General features: G+C 40.3%; 1 protein-coding gene across 5 annotated transcripts in view; it reads right to left on the bottom strand.

Annotated features, from left to right (window-relative positions):
* The window catches only part of PHKA1 (phosphorylase kinase regulatory subunit alpha 1), a 179,137-nt gene extending 160,350 nt beyond the window's left edge, over positions 1-18,787 (bottom strand). For all 5 annotated transcript variants that reach the window (XM_068963076.1, XM_068963079.1, XM_068963078.1 and 2 more), the window contains exons 1-4: positions 18,674-18,787; positions 17,254-17,412; positions 10,442-10,489; positions 7,536-7,704 (exon numbers count right to left, since the gene is read on the bottom strand). In XM_068963076.1, the coding sequence (XP_068819177.1) occupies positions 7,536-7,704; positions 10,442-10,489; positions 17,254-17,412; positions 18,674-18,751 (454 nt within the window). In that variant the 5' untranslated portion in view covers positions 18,752-18,787. The remainder of the gene's footprint in view (positions 1-7,535; positions 7,705-10,441; positions 10,490-17,253; positions 17,413-18,673) is intronic.
* Positions 18,788-20,099: the final 1,312 nt, after the last annotated feature.

Here is a 20,099-nt window from a genome sequence, read left to right as displayed (position 1 = left end):
ATGAAGACATAGCAGGGAAGGTGGCTGTCTGCAAGCCAAGGTGAGAGGATTCATCAGAAACCAGCACTGCTGACACCTTGATCTTGGACTTTTAGCCTCCAGAATTCTGAGAAAATAAATTCCTGTTCTTTATGCCACCCATTCTGCAGTATTCTGCAGTATTCTACTGGAGTAAAGCCTTTTACAGTTTTCCTTCCTACATTTAAGTCTATGATTCATTTTGTGTTAGTTTGTCTATGGTAGAGAAGAAGTCCAATTTCGTTCTTTTGCATGTGGATATTCAGTTTTCCTAGCATCATTCTTTCCCCATTGAACTATCTTGGCATCCTTGTCAAAAATCAACTGACCATGTGTTGCTTCTGGACTCTCAGTTTTATTCTGTTATTCTATGTGTCTATCCTTATGCCAGTATCACAATATTTGGAAGTAAGTTTTTCGCTTAACAAGAGCTCAGTTTATTGATGTTTCTGTTACTATGTTTTGGAGGGGGTTCAGGATGGGGAACATGTGTATACCTGTGGAAGTAAGTTTTGAAATCAGAAAGTGTGAGTCCTCTAACTTTGTTCTTCTTTTTCAAAATTCTTTTGACCATTCTGGGTCCTTTGGATTTCCATATACATTTTAGAAACAGCTTGTCATTTTTTACAAAGAAGATAGATGGAATGTGCACAAGAATTTCATTGAATCTATAGATCAATTTGGGGAATGTTGCTATCTTAACTGGAGAAGGGAATGGCACCCCACTCCAGTACTCTTGCCTGGGAAATCCCATGGACGGAGGAGCCTGGTAGGCTGCAGTCCATGGGGTTGCTAAGAGTCGGACACGACTGAGCGACTTCACTTTCACTTTTCATTTTCATGCATTGGAGAGGAAATGGCAACCCACTCCAGTGTTCTTGCCTGGAGAATCCCAGGGATGGGGGAGCCTGGTGGGCTGCCGTCTATGGGGTCACACAGAGTCGGACACGACTGAAGTGACTTAGCAGTAGTAGCAGTAGCAGCTATCTTAACAGTAAGTGTTCTAATCCATGAACATAGGATGTCTTTCTAATTTACCATCTCTCATTCTCTTCATTTGTTCCTGTGGAGTTGAGTTATGATTTGGTTATCTTTTTCTTAATTCAATATAGCTTTGCTCCCACCCACCTCCTTGGTTCTGATATTATCAAATATATTTACATTTTTATATGCTATAAGCACAACAATACAAGTTATTGTATAAAACAAGTTTTATACAATTGATTTTTAGGTCAGTTCAGTTCAGTCGCTCAGTCATGTCTGACTCTTTGCGACCCCTTGGACTGCAGCACACCAGGCTTCCCTGTCCATTACCAACGTCCAGAGCTTGCTTAAACTCATTTAGGTCAGTTAAGATAAGAAAAAAGAAATATGTAATTATACCATATTTTATAATTATTTTTACCAGTGGTCTGGTTTTGTGTGTGTGTGTGTGTGTGTGTGTGTGTGTGTGTGTGTAGATTCCAGCTACTGCTTTTGGTCACCTGATTTTAATATAAAGAACTTCTTTTAGTATTTCGTGTAAAGTAGGTCTGGGCTTCCCAGGCAGTGAACCTGGGTAAAGAACCCGCCTGCCAATGCAGGAGACATGAGTGTGTTCAATCCCTGGGTCGGGAAGATCTCCTGGGGAGGATATGGCAACCCACTCCAGTATTCTTGCTTAGAGAATTCCATGGACAGAGGAGCCTGGCAGGCTACAGCCCTTAAGTTTGCAAAGAGTTGGACACGACTGAAGCAACTAAGCACCTAACATAGGTCTATTAGCAACAAATTCTCTCACTATTTATCTGGGAATGTCTTTATCTCAGTTTGTTTTTTTGAAAGATAGTTATAAGATTCTTGGTATACTTCCTTTCTTTAGCCTTTTAAACATATCATTCCACTGTCTTCTGGCCTCTACTTTTTTTCAGAAAAGAAGTCAGCGGATAATCTTATTTGGGTTCCCTTTATGGTGGCTCAGATGGTAAAGAATCTGCTTGCAATGTGGGATACTTGGGTTCGATCTCTGGGTTGGGAAGATCCCCTGGAGAAGGGAATGCTCCAGTATTCCTGGCCTGGAGAATTCCATGGACAGAGGAGCCTGGCAGGCTACAGTCATGGGGTCGCAAAGAGTCAGACACAACTGAGTGACTTTCACATACGTAACAAGTCATTTTTCTCATATTGCTCTTAAGATGTTTGTTTTTAGCTTTTAACTTTTTTACTATGATGTTTCTGGATATGAATCTTGGTTTATTCTACCTAGAAATATTTGAGCTTCTTGGATATGTAGATTAATGTTTTGCACTAAATTTGTGGTGTTTTCATCCATTCTTTCTTTTATTTCAATAATGATTGATTTTATTGTTTTGGCTATGCTGGGTCTTCATTGCTGTGTGTGGGCTTTCTCTAGTTGCAGAAAGCAGGGGCTACCCCATAGTTGTGGTGCATGGGCTTCTCATTGTGGTGGCCTCTCTTATTGCAGAGCATGGGCTCTAGGCACATGGGCTCAGTACTTGTGGCTCTCAGGCTCTAGAACATGGGCTCTGTAGTTGCAGCACATGGGCCTAGTTGCCCCACAGCATGTAGAAACTTCGCGGATCGAACCTGTGTACCTTGCATTGGCAGGCAGATTCTTAACCAGGGAAGTCCCATTATTTCTTTAAACATGTTTTCTGCTCCTTACTCTTTTCTTATTACACATGAGTTGGTAGCGGTTGGTGTCCTACATTTCTCTGGGGTTTTATTCATTTTGCTTTATTGTTTTTTCCTGCTCTTCAAACAGCATAATCTCTGTTGATCTGTCTTCAAGTATGTTGATTTTTCCCTCTGCCAGCTCAAATCGATTGAGTCTCTCTACTGAGGTCCATATAGTCAAAGCTATGATTTTTCCAGTAGTCATGTATGGATGTGAGAGTTGGACTATAAAGAAAGCTGAGTGCCAAAGAACTGATGCTTTTGAATTGTGGTGTTGGAGAAGACTCTTGAGAGTCCCTTGGACTGCAAGGAGATCCAACCAGCCAATCCTAAAAGAAATCAGTCCTGAATATTCATTGGAAGGACTGATGCTGAAGCTGAAGCTCCAATACTTTGGCCACCTGACATGAAGAACTGACACACTGGAAAAGACCCTGATGCTGGGAAAGATTGAAGGTGGGAGGAAAAGGGGATGACAGAGGATAAGATGGTTGGATGGCATCAATGACTTGATGGACATGAGTTTAAGCAAGCTCTGGGAGTTGGTGATGGACAGGAAAGCCTGGCATGCTGCAGTCCATGGGGTTTCAAAGAGTCAGAGATGACTGAACGATTGAACTGAACTGAACTGAGTGAGTCTTTTGGGCTTCCCAGGTGGCTCAGTGGCAAAAATCCACCTGCCAAGCAGGAGATGTGGGTTCAACCCCTGGGTCAGGAAGACCCCTAGAGTAGGAAATGGCAACCCACTCCAGTATTCTTGCCTGGGAAATTCCATGGACAGAGGAATCTGGTGGGCTACAGTCAATGGGGTTGAAAAGAGTTGGACATGACTTAGTGACTAAACAACAACAAAATGAGTCTTTCATTTCAGTTACTATATTTTTCAACTTTCCATTTGGTTCATTTTTATCTCTTTATTGAAATTTTCTATTTGATGAAATGCAATAATCATATATTCCTTTATTTCTTTAAGCATGGTGTTCTTCAGCTTTCTGAACACTTTTATAGTAACTGCTTTGAAGTCTTTTTTCCCTAAATTCAACATATGCTTCCTCTCAAAGGGAGCTTTTATCACCTGCTTTTTCTTCTGTTGTCAGGCTTTCCTGGTTCTTTGCATGCCTCATAAATTTTTACTGAAAACCGGACATTATAGATAATATATAGATATTGATACTTTCCCTTATGGGAATTGTTTACCTGTTTATTTGTTTAGTGACATGGATTATTTCAGTGAAAGTTATTTACCCCATAGTATGCAGCCCCTGTTGTTCCTCAGAGGGTGCTGCCCTGGATATGTACACTATCACCCCAGGAAGATAGTGGTTTTAGCTTTAGCAACTTGTCTCTTTTTGTGATTCATTACACTTGATCTTAGCCATAAAGCTGAGAAGGGATCTGTGATCTGTCTCTGTTGGTATCAGATGTTAATCTCCACTAACTGTCAATTAATTGTTCTATTATATTGTACAAGGCCCTGAGGCATAAATTGTTGACAGTTTCATTAAATTAATTTCAGGTGCCATTTGATGTAGTCGTTGATGCCAGTCTTTGACAGTTGTTCTAATCCTAGGAGGGCTTGTTTTAGCTCTCTCTTTCCTTGGTTCTCTGTTAAAATGGCTAGCTAGTCTACAGGATAGTTTATTGCTTGTATTATTGAGTTATCAGACTCCTCTTAATTTCTTAGAACCAAAATCTTCATTGTTTCCTAGAGTGCCCTTAGTCTTGAACTTCTCCACATTCTGTTCCCAAAATCAGTTCTCTTGGGAGGAGCTATGGAGTTTTCTGTTCTTATGGCCTGCCCTACCATCCATGCTACTAGAAAGGTGGGTCAGGCCTAGTATTCTTGGTCTGCTCTGCCTGTGGTTAAGCATCCACTCCATTAGTGGGACTAGGGGGTTGGAAGGGAGCTCTAAACCTCTAAGTCATTCTTGACTGGATTAGAAATTTTGCAACACAGAGCTGGGGAGAGTAAGAAGTGCTGGTAATCTGAGATATCACAGCCTTAGACTGAGAGCTGGGGTGGGGAGCGGGGAGGGAGCCTTGTATTCCTGGCTGCATTCACTTCAAATAGTGCTTCTGTCACGGTGAGTTTGGGGCAGGGGAAGGAATAGATTGTGGCCCAAATGCTATACTTTCTTACTGCTAAGATTTAGATATCTTTGAATAAATGTTTCTCCACTTGCTGTGTACCCTTAGGACAATTTCCAGTGACTTTAAATGTTTGGTTTTCTAAAATTAATTTTCACCATTTATGGTTATTTTGCTGGGGAGAGGGTCTGTGGAGCTCCTCTGCTACTATCCTCTAAGTTGCAATCAGCTTCTGTCTAAGCCTCTCCTTTAACCAAAGTTGAGATTTTTAAGAATTCAAAAATGTTCAGAGAATTGCTAAATTTTACATAAAGATCTTTCATATTTTACTTCTCAATTATCTCTCACAACTCTTTTTTTTATCCTCAAGACAACTGCCTCACATAAATTCTACATCATTTCTTGCCTAAAGTATTTTTACTAAACTTCTAATTAGTCCTCTGTCTTTAAAAAAAATATTTTTTATTTGTTTATTTTTGGCTGTGCTGGGTCTTTGCTGCTGTGCAGGCTTTTCTCTTCTTGCAGAGAATGGGGGCTTCTTTCTAGTTGTAGTGCACAGACTTCTCATTGCAGTGGCTTCTCTTGTTACAGAGCATGGGCTCTAGGGTGCGAGGGCTGCAGTAGTTGTGGCTCCTAGGTTCTACTGTACAGGCTCAATAGTTGTGGCACATGGGCTTAGCTGCTCTGCAGCATGTGGGATCTTCCTGGTCCAGGCAGCAAACCTGTGTCTCCTGCATTGGTAGGTGGATTATTTACCAATGAGCCACAGGGGAAGCCCCATCTTAATTTTCTCCTCCATCCAATCTATCTTCCTGCTATTTGAAACTTTCTTTATTATTTATCTTGAGTGGCTTTCTATTGACTATAGACTAAACTCCAAACTCCAAACTACTTAGCATGGTATGTTCATGTGTGCTCAATCGCTAAGTTGTGTCTGACTTTTGCGACCCCATGGGCTGTAGCCCACCAGGCTCCTCTTTCCATGGAATTTTCAAGCAAGAATATAGAGTGAGTTGCCATCTCTTTCTCTAGGGGATCTTCCCGATCCAGGGGTTGAACCCACATCTCCTGGGTCTCTTGCATTGGCAGGCAGATTCTTTACCACTGAGCAACTTGGGAAACCAAAGCATGGAACACAGGGCCTTAAACAGTTAACCCCAAGTTTTTTTAGCTCCATCACTTGCCATTTTTCCAGACCTATCTTACACTCTAACCAAGGAAGATATCTAGCCTTACCTTGATGGCCAGTACATTTCAAACTTCTATGCTATAGTCATTGCTATTCCCTTCCCTTTTTTGGATTGTGAATTTCTGCTTATTTCAATTTATTCCTCAAAGACTTGCTTGATAAAATATCTACTTTATTCCAAGTACCTATTAAAATCAGCTCATAGTGTTGAAAATCAAATGTTAAGTCAGGAATCAACAAACTTTTGTTGAATGAATGGTCTCTTATAAACCTCTTCAGTCTATTTCTGCTTCCCTTTGGGGCTCAAAATGAAAAACCACAAGGGATATTTAGACACTGCTTTGTAGAAAAACACTCCAGAGTTGGTATTAGAATATTAGGTATGGAATTATAGTTACCATTCTACTTAAATAAATTAAATAAAATCTACCTAAGTGAAAAGTGAAAGTGTTAGTCACTCAGTTGTGTCCAGCTCTTTGCAACACCATGGACTGTAGCCTACCAGGCTCCTCCTTCCATGGGATTCTCCACGCAAGAATACTGGAGTGGGTAGCTATTCCCTTCTCCAGGGGATCTTCCTGACCCAGGCATTGAAACCGGGTCGCCTGCATTGCTGGCAAATTCTTTACTGTCTGAGCCACTCGAACCTACCTAAAAGATACATTTATTCAGGGAGGAATTTCCCCTCCAAAAGAAAGGAGTATGTGAGTAGACATAATTTTAAGAAAAGGTTATTCAGTCTCTGGGATGTGTGTTGTTCTAGAGGGGAGAAAAAAGGGAGGCTTTATCACAAAGTATTTATTTCTGCAAGAAAAGAGAAAAGTATTCTGGGGGTAATTCTCACCCTGAATGCCCTTAGTACGAAGGAGCTCTGTAATCAGATAGAAGGATAAAGAAATTGAAATCTTAAAGATGTGGTATTGTCAGAAGTACATGCATTTACTCAGGAAGATCTTGTAAAGTCCTATTTAATTTATAAACTGAATGTAATCAGATTCTTAGTCCTCCCTAATTTAAGAGAAATAAAAGGAAATTATGTTGGTTGTTATAATTTCCTTTTCTAGTAAAACATCTAAAATGATTTTAAAAAGCCATCTGAATAGGGTGTGTTATTCAATAATAGAAAACATTGAATTCTGATTCCAAAGTTAATTCTCTTAATATAAATTAGATGCCTACAGACAGATGCCTTGTATATAATACATTCATAAAGAGTGGTACAAAGTAGGTGATGTTAATACTAACAAGCAATAAACCTTAGTCCTTCTTTCCCATTTTATAATATCTGGGGATTAATAAAAGATGTAAAAATACCTGTCTAAAGAAAATCCCAGATTTCCTGGTTCTCAATTAAAAATATATATTAATGAGTAGTCCATACTTGTGCTAACTACACTTTAGAGAGTTTCTCTGTATAAAATTTGCAAAATATATTTCCAATGTGTATCTTTGAGCAGTGTAAACATCTATGTTGTTTTCTGGACAACACCTTTGGAGAAGCCACATGTGCCAGGGCAAGTGCTCCACACTACAGTGATTCCCATATTTCTGTCCTTGTACTGACCTGAGGCAGTCATTTGTGCTAAGAAGAGCAGGTACACAGAGGTAGCATCCAACTGCAGGTGTCCCCACTGATCATCACCCACTACAGTGGCACAGGTTTTGGTGTTGTACTTGGCATGGAGGCTATCCTTGGTACTCTGACTATACTTGAAGGATTCTACTTTATCCACCTGAAGAAAACAGAAACAGTAAAAAGAAGGGTATGCGGGAAAATCAACCCATATGCCATACTTCAATAGTACTCTGACATATATCACTCCATTCAGCCTTCAGGCAACTGTGAATATTTAAAATGCATTGTTACCCCTTTCCCCCTGCTGTCATTATTTTTCAAATTAAACAATTTAATTAGAAGATAATATCCATCGAACTCAGCTATTTCCTATTCATCACCTCTCTTTCACTCTTCAGATTGTTGTTTTACCATTTTGTAGATAAAAACTGAGATGGAGAGAGATTGAGTGAGAACAGCTTAGTAAGAGATAATTGAGTTGTAAAAAAGATACATTTGTTCCTGAAACAGAAGTAGATATTTTGAGGGAAAGTAGAACCAAGAAGATATATTTTGAAGGAGTAATAAAAGGAGCTGGGGAGAGACTCATGGAATGACAAAGAAAAGACATGAAAGAAAGCTGGAACCAAGGTCAGAAAAGAAACATTGTGCAAGGGACAAATGAAAGACTTAGTTCCTGAAATTTCAATTTGATTATGCGTGCATCTGATATATGATGTAACTATCATATCTTTAAATATAGTCCAAGAAATTAGTGACTTTAAACTTATTTGGTAAGGTGGAAAATACAAATATCTAAAATACAAAAAAATTAAAAAGTAGCAAAGAATGAAAAAAATCACGGGCGTGAAACAATCCAGTAGAGAGATCACTGATCAAGTTCAGAAGTCTGGACTTGATTTCTTTTTACTTTAGACTTTTTGTGTGCCTCAGGATGGTCATTTTATTAATCTGGGCCTCAATTTCTCCTTATAATAAAATGTATTCTTAGGTTCAAGAAAATCAGTTCAGAGTCAATGAGTATAACATGTGTAAAGAACTCCTAGGATAAAAATAAAATACTTTCTTTTAGTGAGACACTTTTGAATGGGAAAAATATCATAAGCAAACCCAAAAGATAAACCAGACACTGCTAAAAATATTTGCAGTGCATGTGACAAAGGATTAATATCCATCATGGAGAGGAACTCCTCAAATAAGCAAGATAGAGACAGCCCGAAAGAGAAAGAGGCAAAGGACCTAAAAGGCAATTAATAGAAGACGAAATACAAATTTTCAACCCCCACATGAAAGGATGTTCAACTTGACTCAAGATCAGGAAAATGCAAATTAATTCTAGAAGATATAAATTCTTGGCCCCTTATCTCCAATTCTAAAATCTAAAACATTTCCAAAAGGTTTTTTCCCCCTAAGTTTTGTACCAAAATTCATTTGGTGGCAACATCTGATTCAAACTAACATGGGGCTATTTGGAGTTTTTATTTATTCCACTTATTGTGAAAAATGCATGTTTTCCTATAGTCTAATGTTTCTGATTGTAGAGTGATATCTGGATTTTTTGAGGGCATAACATAATATATGGTATATATACTGTTCAGTTCAGTCACTCAGTAGTGTCCGACTCTTTGTAACCCCATGAATTGCAGCACGCCAGGCCTCCCTGTCCATCACCAACTCCTGGAGTTCACTCAAACTCACGTCCATCGAGTCGGTGATGCCATCCAGCCATCTCATCCTCTGTCGTCCCCTCCTCCTCCTGCCCCCAATCCCTCCTAGCATCAGAGTCTTTTCCAATGAGTCAACTCTTCACATGAGGTGGCCAAAGTACTGGAGTTTCAGCTTTAGCATCATTCCTTCCAAAGAACACCCAGGACTGATCTCCTTCAGAATGGACTGCAGTCCAAGGGACTCTCAAGAGTCTTCTCCAAGACCACAGTTCAAAAGCATCAATTCTTTGGCGCTCAGCTTTCTTCACAGTCCAACTCTCACATCCATGCATGACTACTGGAAAAACCATAGCCTTGACTAGATGGACCTTTGTTGGCAAAGTAATGTCTCTGTTTTTTAATATGCTATCTAGGTGGGTCATAATTTTCCTTCCAAGGGGTAAGCATCTTTTAATTTCATGACTGCAGTCACCATCTGCAGTGATTCTGGAGCCCCAAAAAATAAAGTCTGACACTGTTTCCACTGTTTCCCCATCTATTTCCCATGGAGTGATGGGACCGGATGCCATGATCTTAGTTTCCTGAATGTTGAGCCTTAAGCCAACATTTTCACTCTCCTCTTTCACTTTCATCAAGAGGCTTTTTAGTTCCTCTTCACTTTCTGCCATAAGGGTGGTGTCATCTGCATATCTGAGGTTATTGATATTTCTCCCAGCAATCTTGATTCCAGCTTGTGCTTCTTCCAGCCCAGCGTTTCTCATGATGTACTCTGCATATAAGTTAAATAAGCAGGGTGACAATATACAGCCTTGACGTACTCCTTTTCCTATTTGAAACCAGTCTGTTGTTCCATGTCCAGTACTACCTTTTAAAATCTGAAAAATTCTGAATTGTAAAATTTATTTAGTCCCAAGGGTTTCAGAGGAGTTTAGAGACCTGCATCACTTTTTACTCAATATACATAATCGCATGTACAGTAATGATGAAATATATAAAAGAAATCATTTGTAGAGGAGGGGGAAAAGACTGGAAGGCAATACTTCAGTGGTAACTTGATGGTGAGATCAGTGACATTTCCCTTCTCAGTTACACAGATTTTCTAAAATTAGTATGTACTATTTGTGAAATTGAAAAAAAAACCATGTATACATGTGTGTATATATATATATATATATATATAAATTACCATGTGCTTTTATTGGAGAGGGTGCATTAATAGTGACATACCTGTCTGATCATGCAGTGCAGCAGTCCCCTCATCAGCTTCACTACACTCTGCAGAAATAAATGGAAACAAGCTGTTATAAACATCCCTAGATGCAGGAACACTTACTCAGCAACTGCAGTTGGTACATGACCTTTTGAGAACAAGTAACCTTATCCTGGGTTCCTATTTACATGGCATTTACTTTATAGGTACACAGAAGAGCAGATTGCAGCTAAAAGTGGAACTAAAACCTGCAGTTGGTGACTCCTTCAAGTTAAAAAAAAAATGCAAGCTCCAACAGGTTGGTGTAAAACTAAGTCAACTATCCTATTAGAGGACATTCCACCTGGAAAAAAATGGGCAAGTTAGCTCAAAAATCATAACGCTATGAGGATATTTAAAATATATCCTATGTCCTAGAAAAGCCAATATCATCACTTTAATTTGTTTTCTAAACTAGCCAAGACTTATCTTCAAGAGTCCATAGAAATATTATCTAGATATTTCTCTTAAAGAATAAATAAACTTCAGAATAACTGTAAATGAGAATTATTAGTGCAACTCGACCCTCTTGCCCTGAAAAAAAGTAGTTAGTGTTCTAATCATAACACTCCAAAATTCTGATTACCAATTATATACTATGTTAGTTGGCATAATATAGTAATAATTGTATTTATTTATAATATAGTATAGTAATAATATATGATATTAGTTATACTATACTAGTTAGTATAATAAATATAATAATAATATAATAAGTATATTTAATTATAGTATAGTAACAATATACTTGTTATACTACATGACACTAGAAGGGTCCATCAACACTGGCATGGGTAGGCAGTATGTTTTGGAAGAATACAGCATCAGAGAGCTTCTCCATTTCTCTAAGCTTTCTGTTCCACAGTCCAGAAGAAATACAAGCAGGTTACTCCAAGGAATGTTGTCTCAGGGGTGGCTTCAGGACACCTCTGAAAACTAACCTAATACTTAGGAGCTGCACTATTCTGCTATTCCTTCAAAATATTCAAATGGGACTACAAGCTGTAGGCATGAAAAAGATAAGAACCTATTAAGTTATGTTTCAGTTCTTTTTAAAATCTTTTACTAAGGGTAAAATAAAGTGTTTCCTTGGGAGAGTTCCTTTCCTTAAGTAATTTCTGTCTACCAATGGTCCAAGGGAAGAAATAAAGAGAATGATAGAACAAATAGGCAGTGTGTGATCTTGTCACCCTTTAAAGCATGAAGCATTTGTTACAAAGTAGTGAAACAATGCAACCTCTACCAGAAAATCTCTATCATTACTTTGATCCTAATGGAAGAGATTATCCTTTATTATACTGTTTTAGACAGTATTAAACACAGCCTGCTTACTCTGTGGGGTGACTTTGATTCTGAATTCTCTTCTACAGGTCACTACATACTCACAGATTTTTTACCCCATTCTTTCAACTCTCTTTACTATCCAATCCTGCTACTACCATCGATATTTTATTTAATTTAAATAAGTCTGGGGAATTATAGATGCAATGGAGGAGTCCTGATTGCCATCCACTTTTGTCCTCCTGAAATGGCCACTGTCAGCCACTTTTGTCCTCAAGTTCCAAATTCCAAGTCAGGATAAAATTAATAAGAAGCACGGAATGGTTAAGAATGAAGGGAAGTATCTATATTTTGTATTCCCTTAAACTGCCCATTTCCTGATTCAGGTGCACTAGTTGGCATTAATTATACATGTTTATATGTACACCAGGGCTTCTAACCAGACCAAATGACATCTTCTAATCTATCTTTTTTGAGGATATGGATCTATGTGCTTGTGAACTGACTGATATAAATACACATGAGCCTCTATCTATCAGGCTTTGTAAAACATAAAGAAAAGGGAGACAGGACAGATATGTTTTTTAAAAATACAAAACTACAAAAAGAAAAACCATAAACTACAAATATAGTCTACATAACAATTCTGGCTTATCCTTAAAAATCCAACTCCTCTATGAATCCTTTCTTGCCTTGTTCAAGGGAAATTAGACTTTACAGCCTGTGTGTTCCCACAGAACTTTGTACTTATCTCCTATATACAGTACCTACATTATCTGTCCTAATGTGTTGTAAATATGTTTATACATCTCCCCGCCTCCAATTAGGCTATGGACTTCTTAAGAAAAAGAGGAAGACAGATTCAGAAATAAACTTTTAAATTAATGGATTAAGCAGACTATATTTTAAAAAATACATATTTCATGTCTGCAAGTAACTCCCAAATGGCCCACCAAAAAAAAAAAATAGCTGTGCACCTGTATGTGCACATGTTTATAGAGGGGATGCAAGTATGACAAAATGGTAAAAACTAGTGAATCTTAGACAGAGTACATACAAATATGTTTATTTTATAATTTCTAATATTTTCTGTAAATTTTTAAGTTAAAAAATAAAAAAGCTGAGATTTAAACATAAACATTTCATTCCATTTAATTTTTATATCTATTGCAGGGCTTGGCACATAATAATTATACAAGGTTTGCTGAATGAAAAACTGAACATGTTGAATGGCACTGACCATAAGTGATTTAGAAGTTCCAAGAAAACAGTCCTGAGAAAGAAGTGATCACTGTAAAATTAAGAAGTCTATGAATACAGGAACCATAGAAAATGTAGGATTGACATCAAGCTTCACAGGTGAAGAAACAGCTCATAAAACAATTTGGAGATGGAAATGTCTATGGCTTCCCTGAAGGAGGGAGGAAAAATTCAAAAGGACTGAATCTGAAGTCATAAGACCCAGGTAGTATTCATGGTACCACCAAATGCCAACTTCATCTCCCTATGTCTGTCCCTTCCCCTGTAAATTAGGGAAAATGGAATAAAATACTAGTAATTATGGGAAAGCATGGCTTCCTTGGTGGCTCAGACGGTGAAGAATCTGCCCACAATGCAGGAAAATTGGATTTAATCCCTGGGTTGAAAAGAGCTCCTGGAGAAGGGAATGGCTACCCACTCCAGAATTCATGCCTGGAAAATTCCATGGACAGAGGAACCTGGCAGGCTAAAGTCCATGGGATTGCAAAGAGCCATACACGGCTGAGCAACTAAGACACACACACACACAGTACAATGAAAAGTTTTTACACATATGTCAGACATTTTCAGCAAGGGACTGGTAGAAGGGTAATGAAGATACCAACCTGGCTGGAACTGGGGGTAGAATGCAGGGGATTAGCATGATATAATATTGAAAAAGCAGCCTAGGACCAAACCCTGAAGAGTCTTGACTATCAATCCAAAACATTCAGATTTTACTTGTAGGGAAATGAGAGCTACAGAAAGATTGCTGAGAATGAAAATAGACAATTTATGTGTTGTTTTCACAAAAGTGTTAAATGATCAAGGTTTAAACTAAGGCTGAGGCAGCAGGGAATAGAAAGGAGGGGATGGAGTCAAGAAAAATGTAAGAATTAACAGACTTTGGTCTTCATGTGTCAAAAGGCAAAAGAGACAAGTCAAAAATCACCATAAGGGAAGCACTTTACAAACACTATAGAACACTGTGCTGTGCTTAGTCACTCAGTCATGTCCAACTCTTTGTGACCCCATGGACTGTAGCCCGCCAGGCTCCTCTGTCCATGGGGATTCTCCAGGCAAGAATACTGGAGTGGGTTGCCATGTCCTCCTCCAGGGGATCTTCCCAACCCAGGGATCGAACCTAGGTCTCCCACACTGCAGGTGGATTCTTTACCGTCTGAGCCACCAGGGAAGCCCAAGAATACTGGACTGGGTAGCCTATCCCTTCTCCAGGGGAACTTCTCAACCCAGGAATCAAACCAGCACTAGTCCAGGAAATTCTGGAAAGACTGTAAATATATATCCCTGTCTTAGATTCAAAATGCACATCAGTATATTAAAGGCTCGGGGAAATTACAGAGAAAGAAACCTGTTGTTTAACATAGCTCCAAACTTAGTCGATCTAGTGTTCCATGGAACACACTATGGAAATGTTCGAAGTAAGGTTGTCCAGGTGACTGGTTGAATGAGGACACCAGTAAGAAAAAAAGGACATTTGGTGAGTTTCTGTAGTTTAGTAGTCTATTTTGTTTGTTTTTAGTAGGGAAGCTGAGGTATCAGACCTGCCGATTTTGAGAAACCATGATATATTCAGGTGTAACTGACCAGAAGACAAATGAAAATCTGGTATTGAAACCAAAATGAGGTTAAAGTTAAAGAGGAAGCTTTGGAAGTCATTCTCATAAAGGCAACAGTTAAAGCCATGAGAAAAAATGAGAGACTACACAAAGAGAATAAAACTGAGGAAGAAATTTTTCAGTTGGGGGCAGCCAAAGAGCTAACTCTATTTGTGTGCCTATTTATTTTTATGGGTGTGAATTTATATCTGTATGATTAAGAGAAACAGCATTTGTAAAAACATATATGTACATACTTCTATTCTCAATCTAGGATAGGATAGTCACGTAAGTTCTTGTCCCCTTTTCATCCAGAATTTTCCTTAGTTCTTTAATATTATTTCTCAGAGAGAAAGCTAGGTAAGAGTTAGAAGGGTAGAAATGATTAACAATCATTGTGGTTTGGGAAAATCCACACAGTAATGGAAAGTTGACAGTAGATGTGAATTTAATCTATGAATTTACTGTATTTGATTTCACTTATGCTCATTTATTAGCCATAGATCAGTGATTATCCCTGGCTGCACTTTAGAATTAACAAGGCAGTTTTTTCTCTAATAGTGATTCCCCTGGGGCTACACTTACAGATATTTATCTAAGTTGTTCTAGGGTGAGGTCCAGTAAGGGTATTTCTTAAAAGCTTCTCAAGTCATTCCAATTCACAGCCAGAGTTTAAAACCATTCATGCGTAGTTGGGGAAAATCTAGCTCATGGCCTGCTTTTGTAAATAGAACTTTTTGGAACATAATCATGCTTATTCATTTATGTATTGTCTCTGGTTGCTTTTGCATAGTGGTGGAAGAGCTGAGTAGTTGGGTTGAGACTATACATGACCCACAATGCCAAAAATATTTACTATCTGGCCTTTACAGAGATGGTTTTTCTGATCCTCAGTCTAAATTAACTGAGTCAGGTTTGAGGAAAAAAATTAATGAGACTTAATAATACAATCTGTTTTAATTCATAATAAAAGTTTGTAGAAATTTTAGAATTCTCAGAGAAATGTTTCTTTTTAAAAGATGTTTCCTATTACTATAATGTTTTTTAGTTATTCCAAGGTTATCATTGTGGTGGTATAGAAAATATTTTGGTGCTATGTGAAAAATTGCTTAACAGAATATTAAAATTTTAGAATGAATAATTTCTTGTTCATTTTCCCCTCTTCCTCTGTTAAATATTTTCTTCCTGGGACACATGAGGAAAAACATCAGCTTTGCAGAATGACTGGTCAGACACAGATTTCTTCCAAAAGTATTGAAAAAGAAATCTGTCAAATCATACTGGGTATAAAATCTTAGTTATTGTTCCACTAATATAAAATTCTAGCAAAACATAAACAAAATATTGAGATCAAAATAGCAAAACAGAGTAGGACATAGGCTGGGGGAGGGCAGTAGCATTACAGATTTTTTATAACACTCCATATTTTCTAAATTCTCACAATGGTTATGTATGTTTTCTATAAGTCACAGAAATATTCATCTGTACTTCCTGGGTTAGAGAAAAAACTCCAAGAGCTTTTTTCAGTGGACTGAAGTACCTCTCAATTATGGCTTGAGGGAATAAGAGGTACTTGCTATTGTAGAGGACTACACAGTGACTCTTTCCTACTGCCAAGGACTATAACCCCACAATATGTTAGTGTCCTTAAAAACAACCAGATCTCAATATTCTGATTTACAGATGAAGACCAGAGTTCAGATTGCCTAACTTCAGGGAGACCTCTTGAGAAAATGGCTGATGTGGAGAGAATCTTTTCCCCTAATGGAAAAGAATTCACATATACCTTACAACTGACAGCAGAGTATCTTAACATTAAGAGTCCCATGTAGTCCAGGATATTACTTTCTTGGTCATTCAAGAGGACACAGCATCCTGTCTCTAAATATTAATAGTTCTATAGAGGATTTTTTTTTTAACTGAGGGGAAGGCCTTAAAAGTTGGCTTAAAAGGATCTGCTGAATCTGACCTTATTTTACCCCAAAGGGTTGGGGTGGATATGGGGGTGAGGACACACAACCGACTCTGAAACAGTAGCTTAAGGTATAAAAATCAACAAAGTCTTTACTTGTGTCTAGTTGGGAAAGTCTGCTAATTTATATCAGTTACCCTCATATGGTGGTGGTGGTGGTGGCGGCTAAGTTGTGTCTGACTCTTGCGAGCCCATGAACTGTAGCCTGCTAGGCTCCTCTGTCCATGGGATTCTCTAAGCAAGAATACTGGAGTGGGTTGCCATTTCCTTCTCCACACCCTCATAAAAATACCACCTACCTTTTTCAGAAAAGGAAGTAAAATAGTAGATACCTGCCTCCAAATATTCCTCTCAATGAGAATAAATATGCTAGAGACTACAAAATACATTTACTTGCAAAGAGGATTACAAATTTTAGCAAAGATTTGAGGATAGGATTTGCCACTGTAACAGAACAGACTGCCCTCTCTCCCTGAATCAGCAAGTTTCAAGTTTCCACTGCAAAAAAAAAAAAAAAAATTCAGTACAATACAGGAAAGCTTTATGGAGTGCAATTTCAGCAAGGTGAAGAAGGAGGGAGAAAAGCAAAACACTTCTCTAAGTTCCTGTGGACTATAATTACTTCTGTCTCTGCCACTCCTGCCCCCCAGTTCCAGAGTTTTGTATTTTTATTGAGTACCTGTTCCAGTTCATAGGCTTTTGCCTTATCCTCATCTCGGTCTGCATTCTTCCGATAGGCCAGGCCCAAACCCCACACAGCCAAGATGCTGTACACATTATCCCGGACCCAGGCATCTTTCTGGTCATAGCTGGCTGGAAGTAAGCCAGTCACTGGGTTCTGTAAGGGCAAGAAAAAGGGGATGGGCAGGTAACCATAGGGTGTTAATATGAGGAAACAGAGTGTATCAAATGGGTACTGAGGGACTTTGGTTTTTATTCTATGTCCCCACTCCCGAGTTTTATAATCTCTTCTGACAAAGTGCAAGCAAATGCTATCTTGAATAAGGGGAAAGAGCTGGCTGAAGCCTTACCAGTCTGAAATGTTGGAATTCTTAAAAGAAAGGAGATGTTTTAACTTTTCAGTTAGAAAGAATGAACTATCAATGAAAAAGCAGCATTAAAAGAATAGAAAAACTATAATGAAGTACACCGGTACTTCACAACAGATCTTCACAACAGTCTGCTGCTGCTAAGTAGGTTAAGTCGTGTCCGACTCTGTGCGACCCCATAGACGGCAGCCCACCAGGCTCCCCCGTCCCTGGGATTCTCCAGGCAAGAACACTGGAGCGGGTTGCCATTTCCTTCTCCAATGCATGAAAGTGAAAAGGGAAAGTGAAGTCACTCAGTCGTGTCTGACTCTTCGCGACCCCATGGACTGCAGCCTACCAGGCTCCTCTGTCCATGGGATTTTCCAGGCAAGAACACTGGAGTGGGTTGCCATTGCCTTCTCCTTCACAACAGTCTAAAGATGGCTAAAAATTCCTCTACTTCTTTTTTCTTCGGCGGAGGGGAAGGAGAGGACTCCCAGGCCTGGGGCCCGGTCGGGGTCGGTGTCCATAAACAAGCTTCAAAGCATCATACAACTCTGACCCCATGAAACCGATCTGTGATATGGAGGACGCGGGGGCACGGGGAGGGGAGCTTAGAAGCTCTAACTCAGGACTCCTGGCTAATGGTCCCTGATTCGGGTTCTGTTCTAGTCCCAACACCTCTTTGCTTCAGGGCCCTTTACGGCCTCCCCAGCTAGGGGGCGGGAGAACCTGCAAAATACACACACACACACACACACACACACACACACACACACACACGGGCTCACCCAGGGTCTCACACACACACACACACACACACACACACACACACACACACACACACACGGGCTCACCCAGGGTCTCACACACACACACACACACACACACACACACACACACACACACACACACACACACACGGGCTCACCCAGGGTCTCACACACACACACACACACACACACACACACACACACACACACACACACACACACGGGCTCACCCAGGGTCTCCATTCAGGTTATCACACTGCACATCCTCGGTGATCACAGGCGACACCCATTCACCTACCTGATGGCACAGGATAGTCTGATGCACCAGCCTAGCATAGCCGTCTAGCCGGACCCCGGAGTTACTCCGACTCCTCATCGCGCTGGGTTTCCAGTCCCCTCAGAGGACTGGCCAGAATGCCACAGGGGCCCACGATCTTCCAAGAAAGGAGGTGCCAACGCAGCTCCGCCCTCAGTGTGGGAAGCCCGAGTGCCAGGCCACTGCGGCCTCCGGGGGGCCACCACTCCTCCGCGCCCGCGCGGGCCTCCAGCACTGTAGCGCCCGGCCGAAGTGCCTCCGGCGCCGCTCGCCGCCTCCCTTAAGCGGGTCTGGCCTCCGCGGATGGCTCCTGCATCCTCCGCTCCACTCAGCGAGACTGAAGACCGCAGCGGCCCAGAGCTGCAGGTCACCGGCCGCGGCTCCGCCTCCACCTTTCGCGAGACGCAAGCGGGAGGCGGGGCTGGCGCCGCCAGCAGCTGCGCGCGGCGCCCGGGCTCGCCCCGCCCCTCGGCGACCCTGTCCGCCCCGCAGCGGAGAATGTGTCACCGTAGGCAATGTGCTATCATGAGTTTATTTTCGAAACACCTCAGATGACTATTTCAGTTGTCCACACTTGCTGCGCACGCAGGATATCAGGGAGGCTGTTTTTCTGCCCGCCTAGCTTTCGAAACCCACGGTAACTTCAAACCTGAAAGGAAAGAACGATCGTTTGCGTTCAAGGTCTAAAAAATGGGAATTTCCGGGTGTTTATTATATTTTATCCTTTTGACTCGAAGCTCAGATTAAACTCTTACTCCGATCCAAACCCCAAAAGAAACAACTCTCTAAAGGTACCTTATTCCTCAGAAAGCGGCGAATCGGCGCGCTGGGGAAGCAGAGGGCAGTAGTGTGCTTTGAGGAAGCGAGTGCCCCAGGCGGGAATTGGCCTGAGAGGAGCGGGAGGAGGCTTTGGAAGGCTCCCTCGTGCGAAAGTAAGTCACAAGACGGAGGCAACAGACTCAGCTGAAAATAAAGGCAGAAAGGGAAGCTAGAAAAGAAACCTGTAGGTAATGCAGATCACTGGCCGCAGGGTAATCGGTCCGCATCCCGCTCAGGGTTCCGGCCCCAGGACTTTTGCTCCCTTTGTTTACTGACCAACCTCCACATCTTGATCCCTGACCCAGACCCTGCAAGTCTTTAAAGTCAAGGCTTAAGTATCACCTGCTCTTTGAATCGTGGGCTAAGAGAATTAGACCAATTGACCTTTCAGGTCCAACTCTGAAAATCTGTGATTCTAACCTTCCCTAGCCACCTCACTTAGGCCACAGTGATTTTGCATTTTCGTTTATCTTTTTTTAAATTTAATTTTTATTTTATATTAGAACATAGTCTTTCCTAGTAAGCTCTCTCCGACCTTCACCCATGGCCAAATTAGCGTAAAATCAGGCACCTAGGAGGTGACTAGCAA

The sequence above is a fragment of the Capricornis sumatraensis genome, chromosome X, assembly GCF_032405125.1.
Source record: "Capricornis sumatraensis isolate serow.1 chromosome X, serow.2, whole genome shotgun sequence".
In the NCBI taxonomy this organism is placed as follows: Eukaryota; Metazoa; Chordata; class Mammalia; order Artiodactyla; family Bovidae; genus Capricornis; species Capricornis sumatraensis.
The sequence above is the reverse complement of the archived record's forward strand: the minus strand, read 5'-3'. Positions and strand labels throughout refer to the sequence as shown.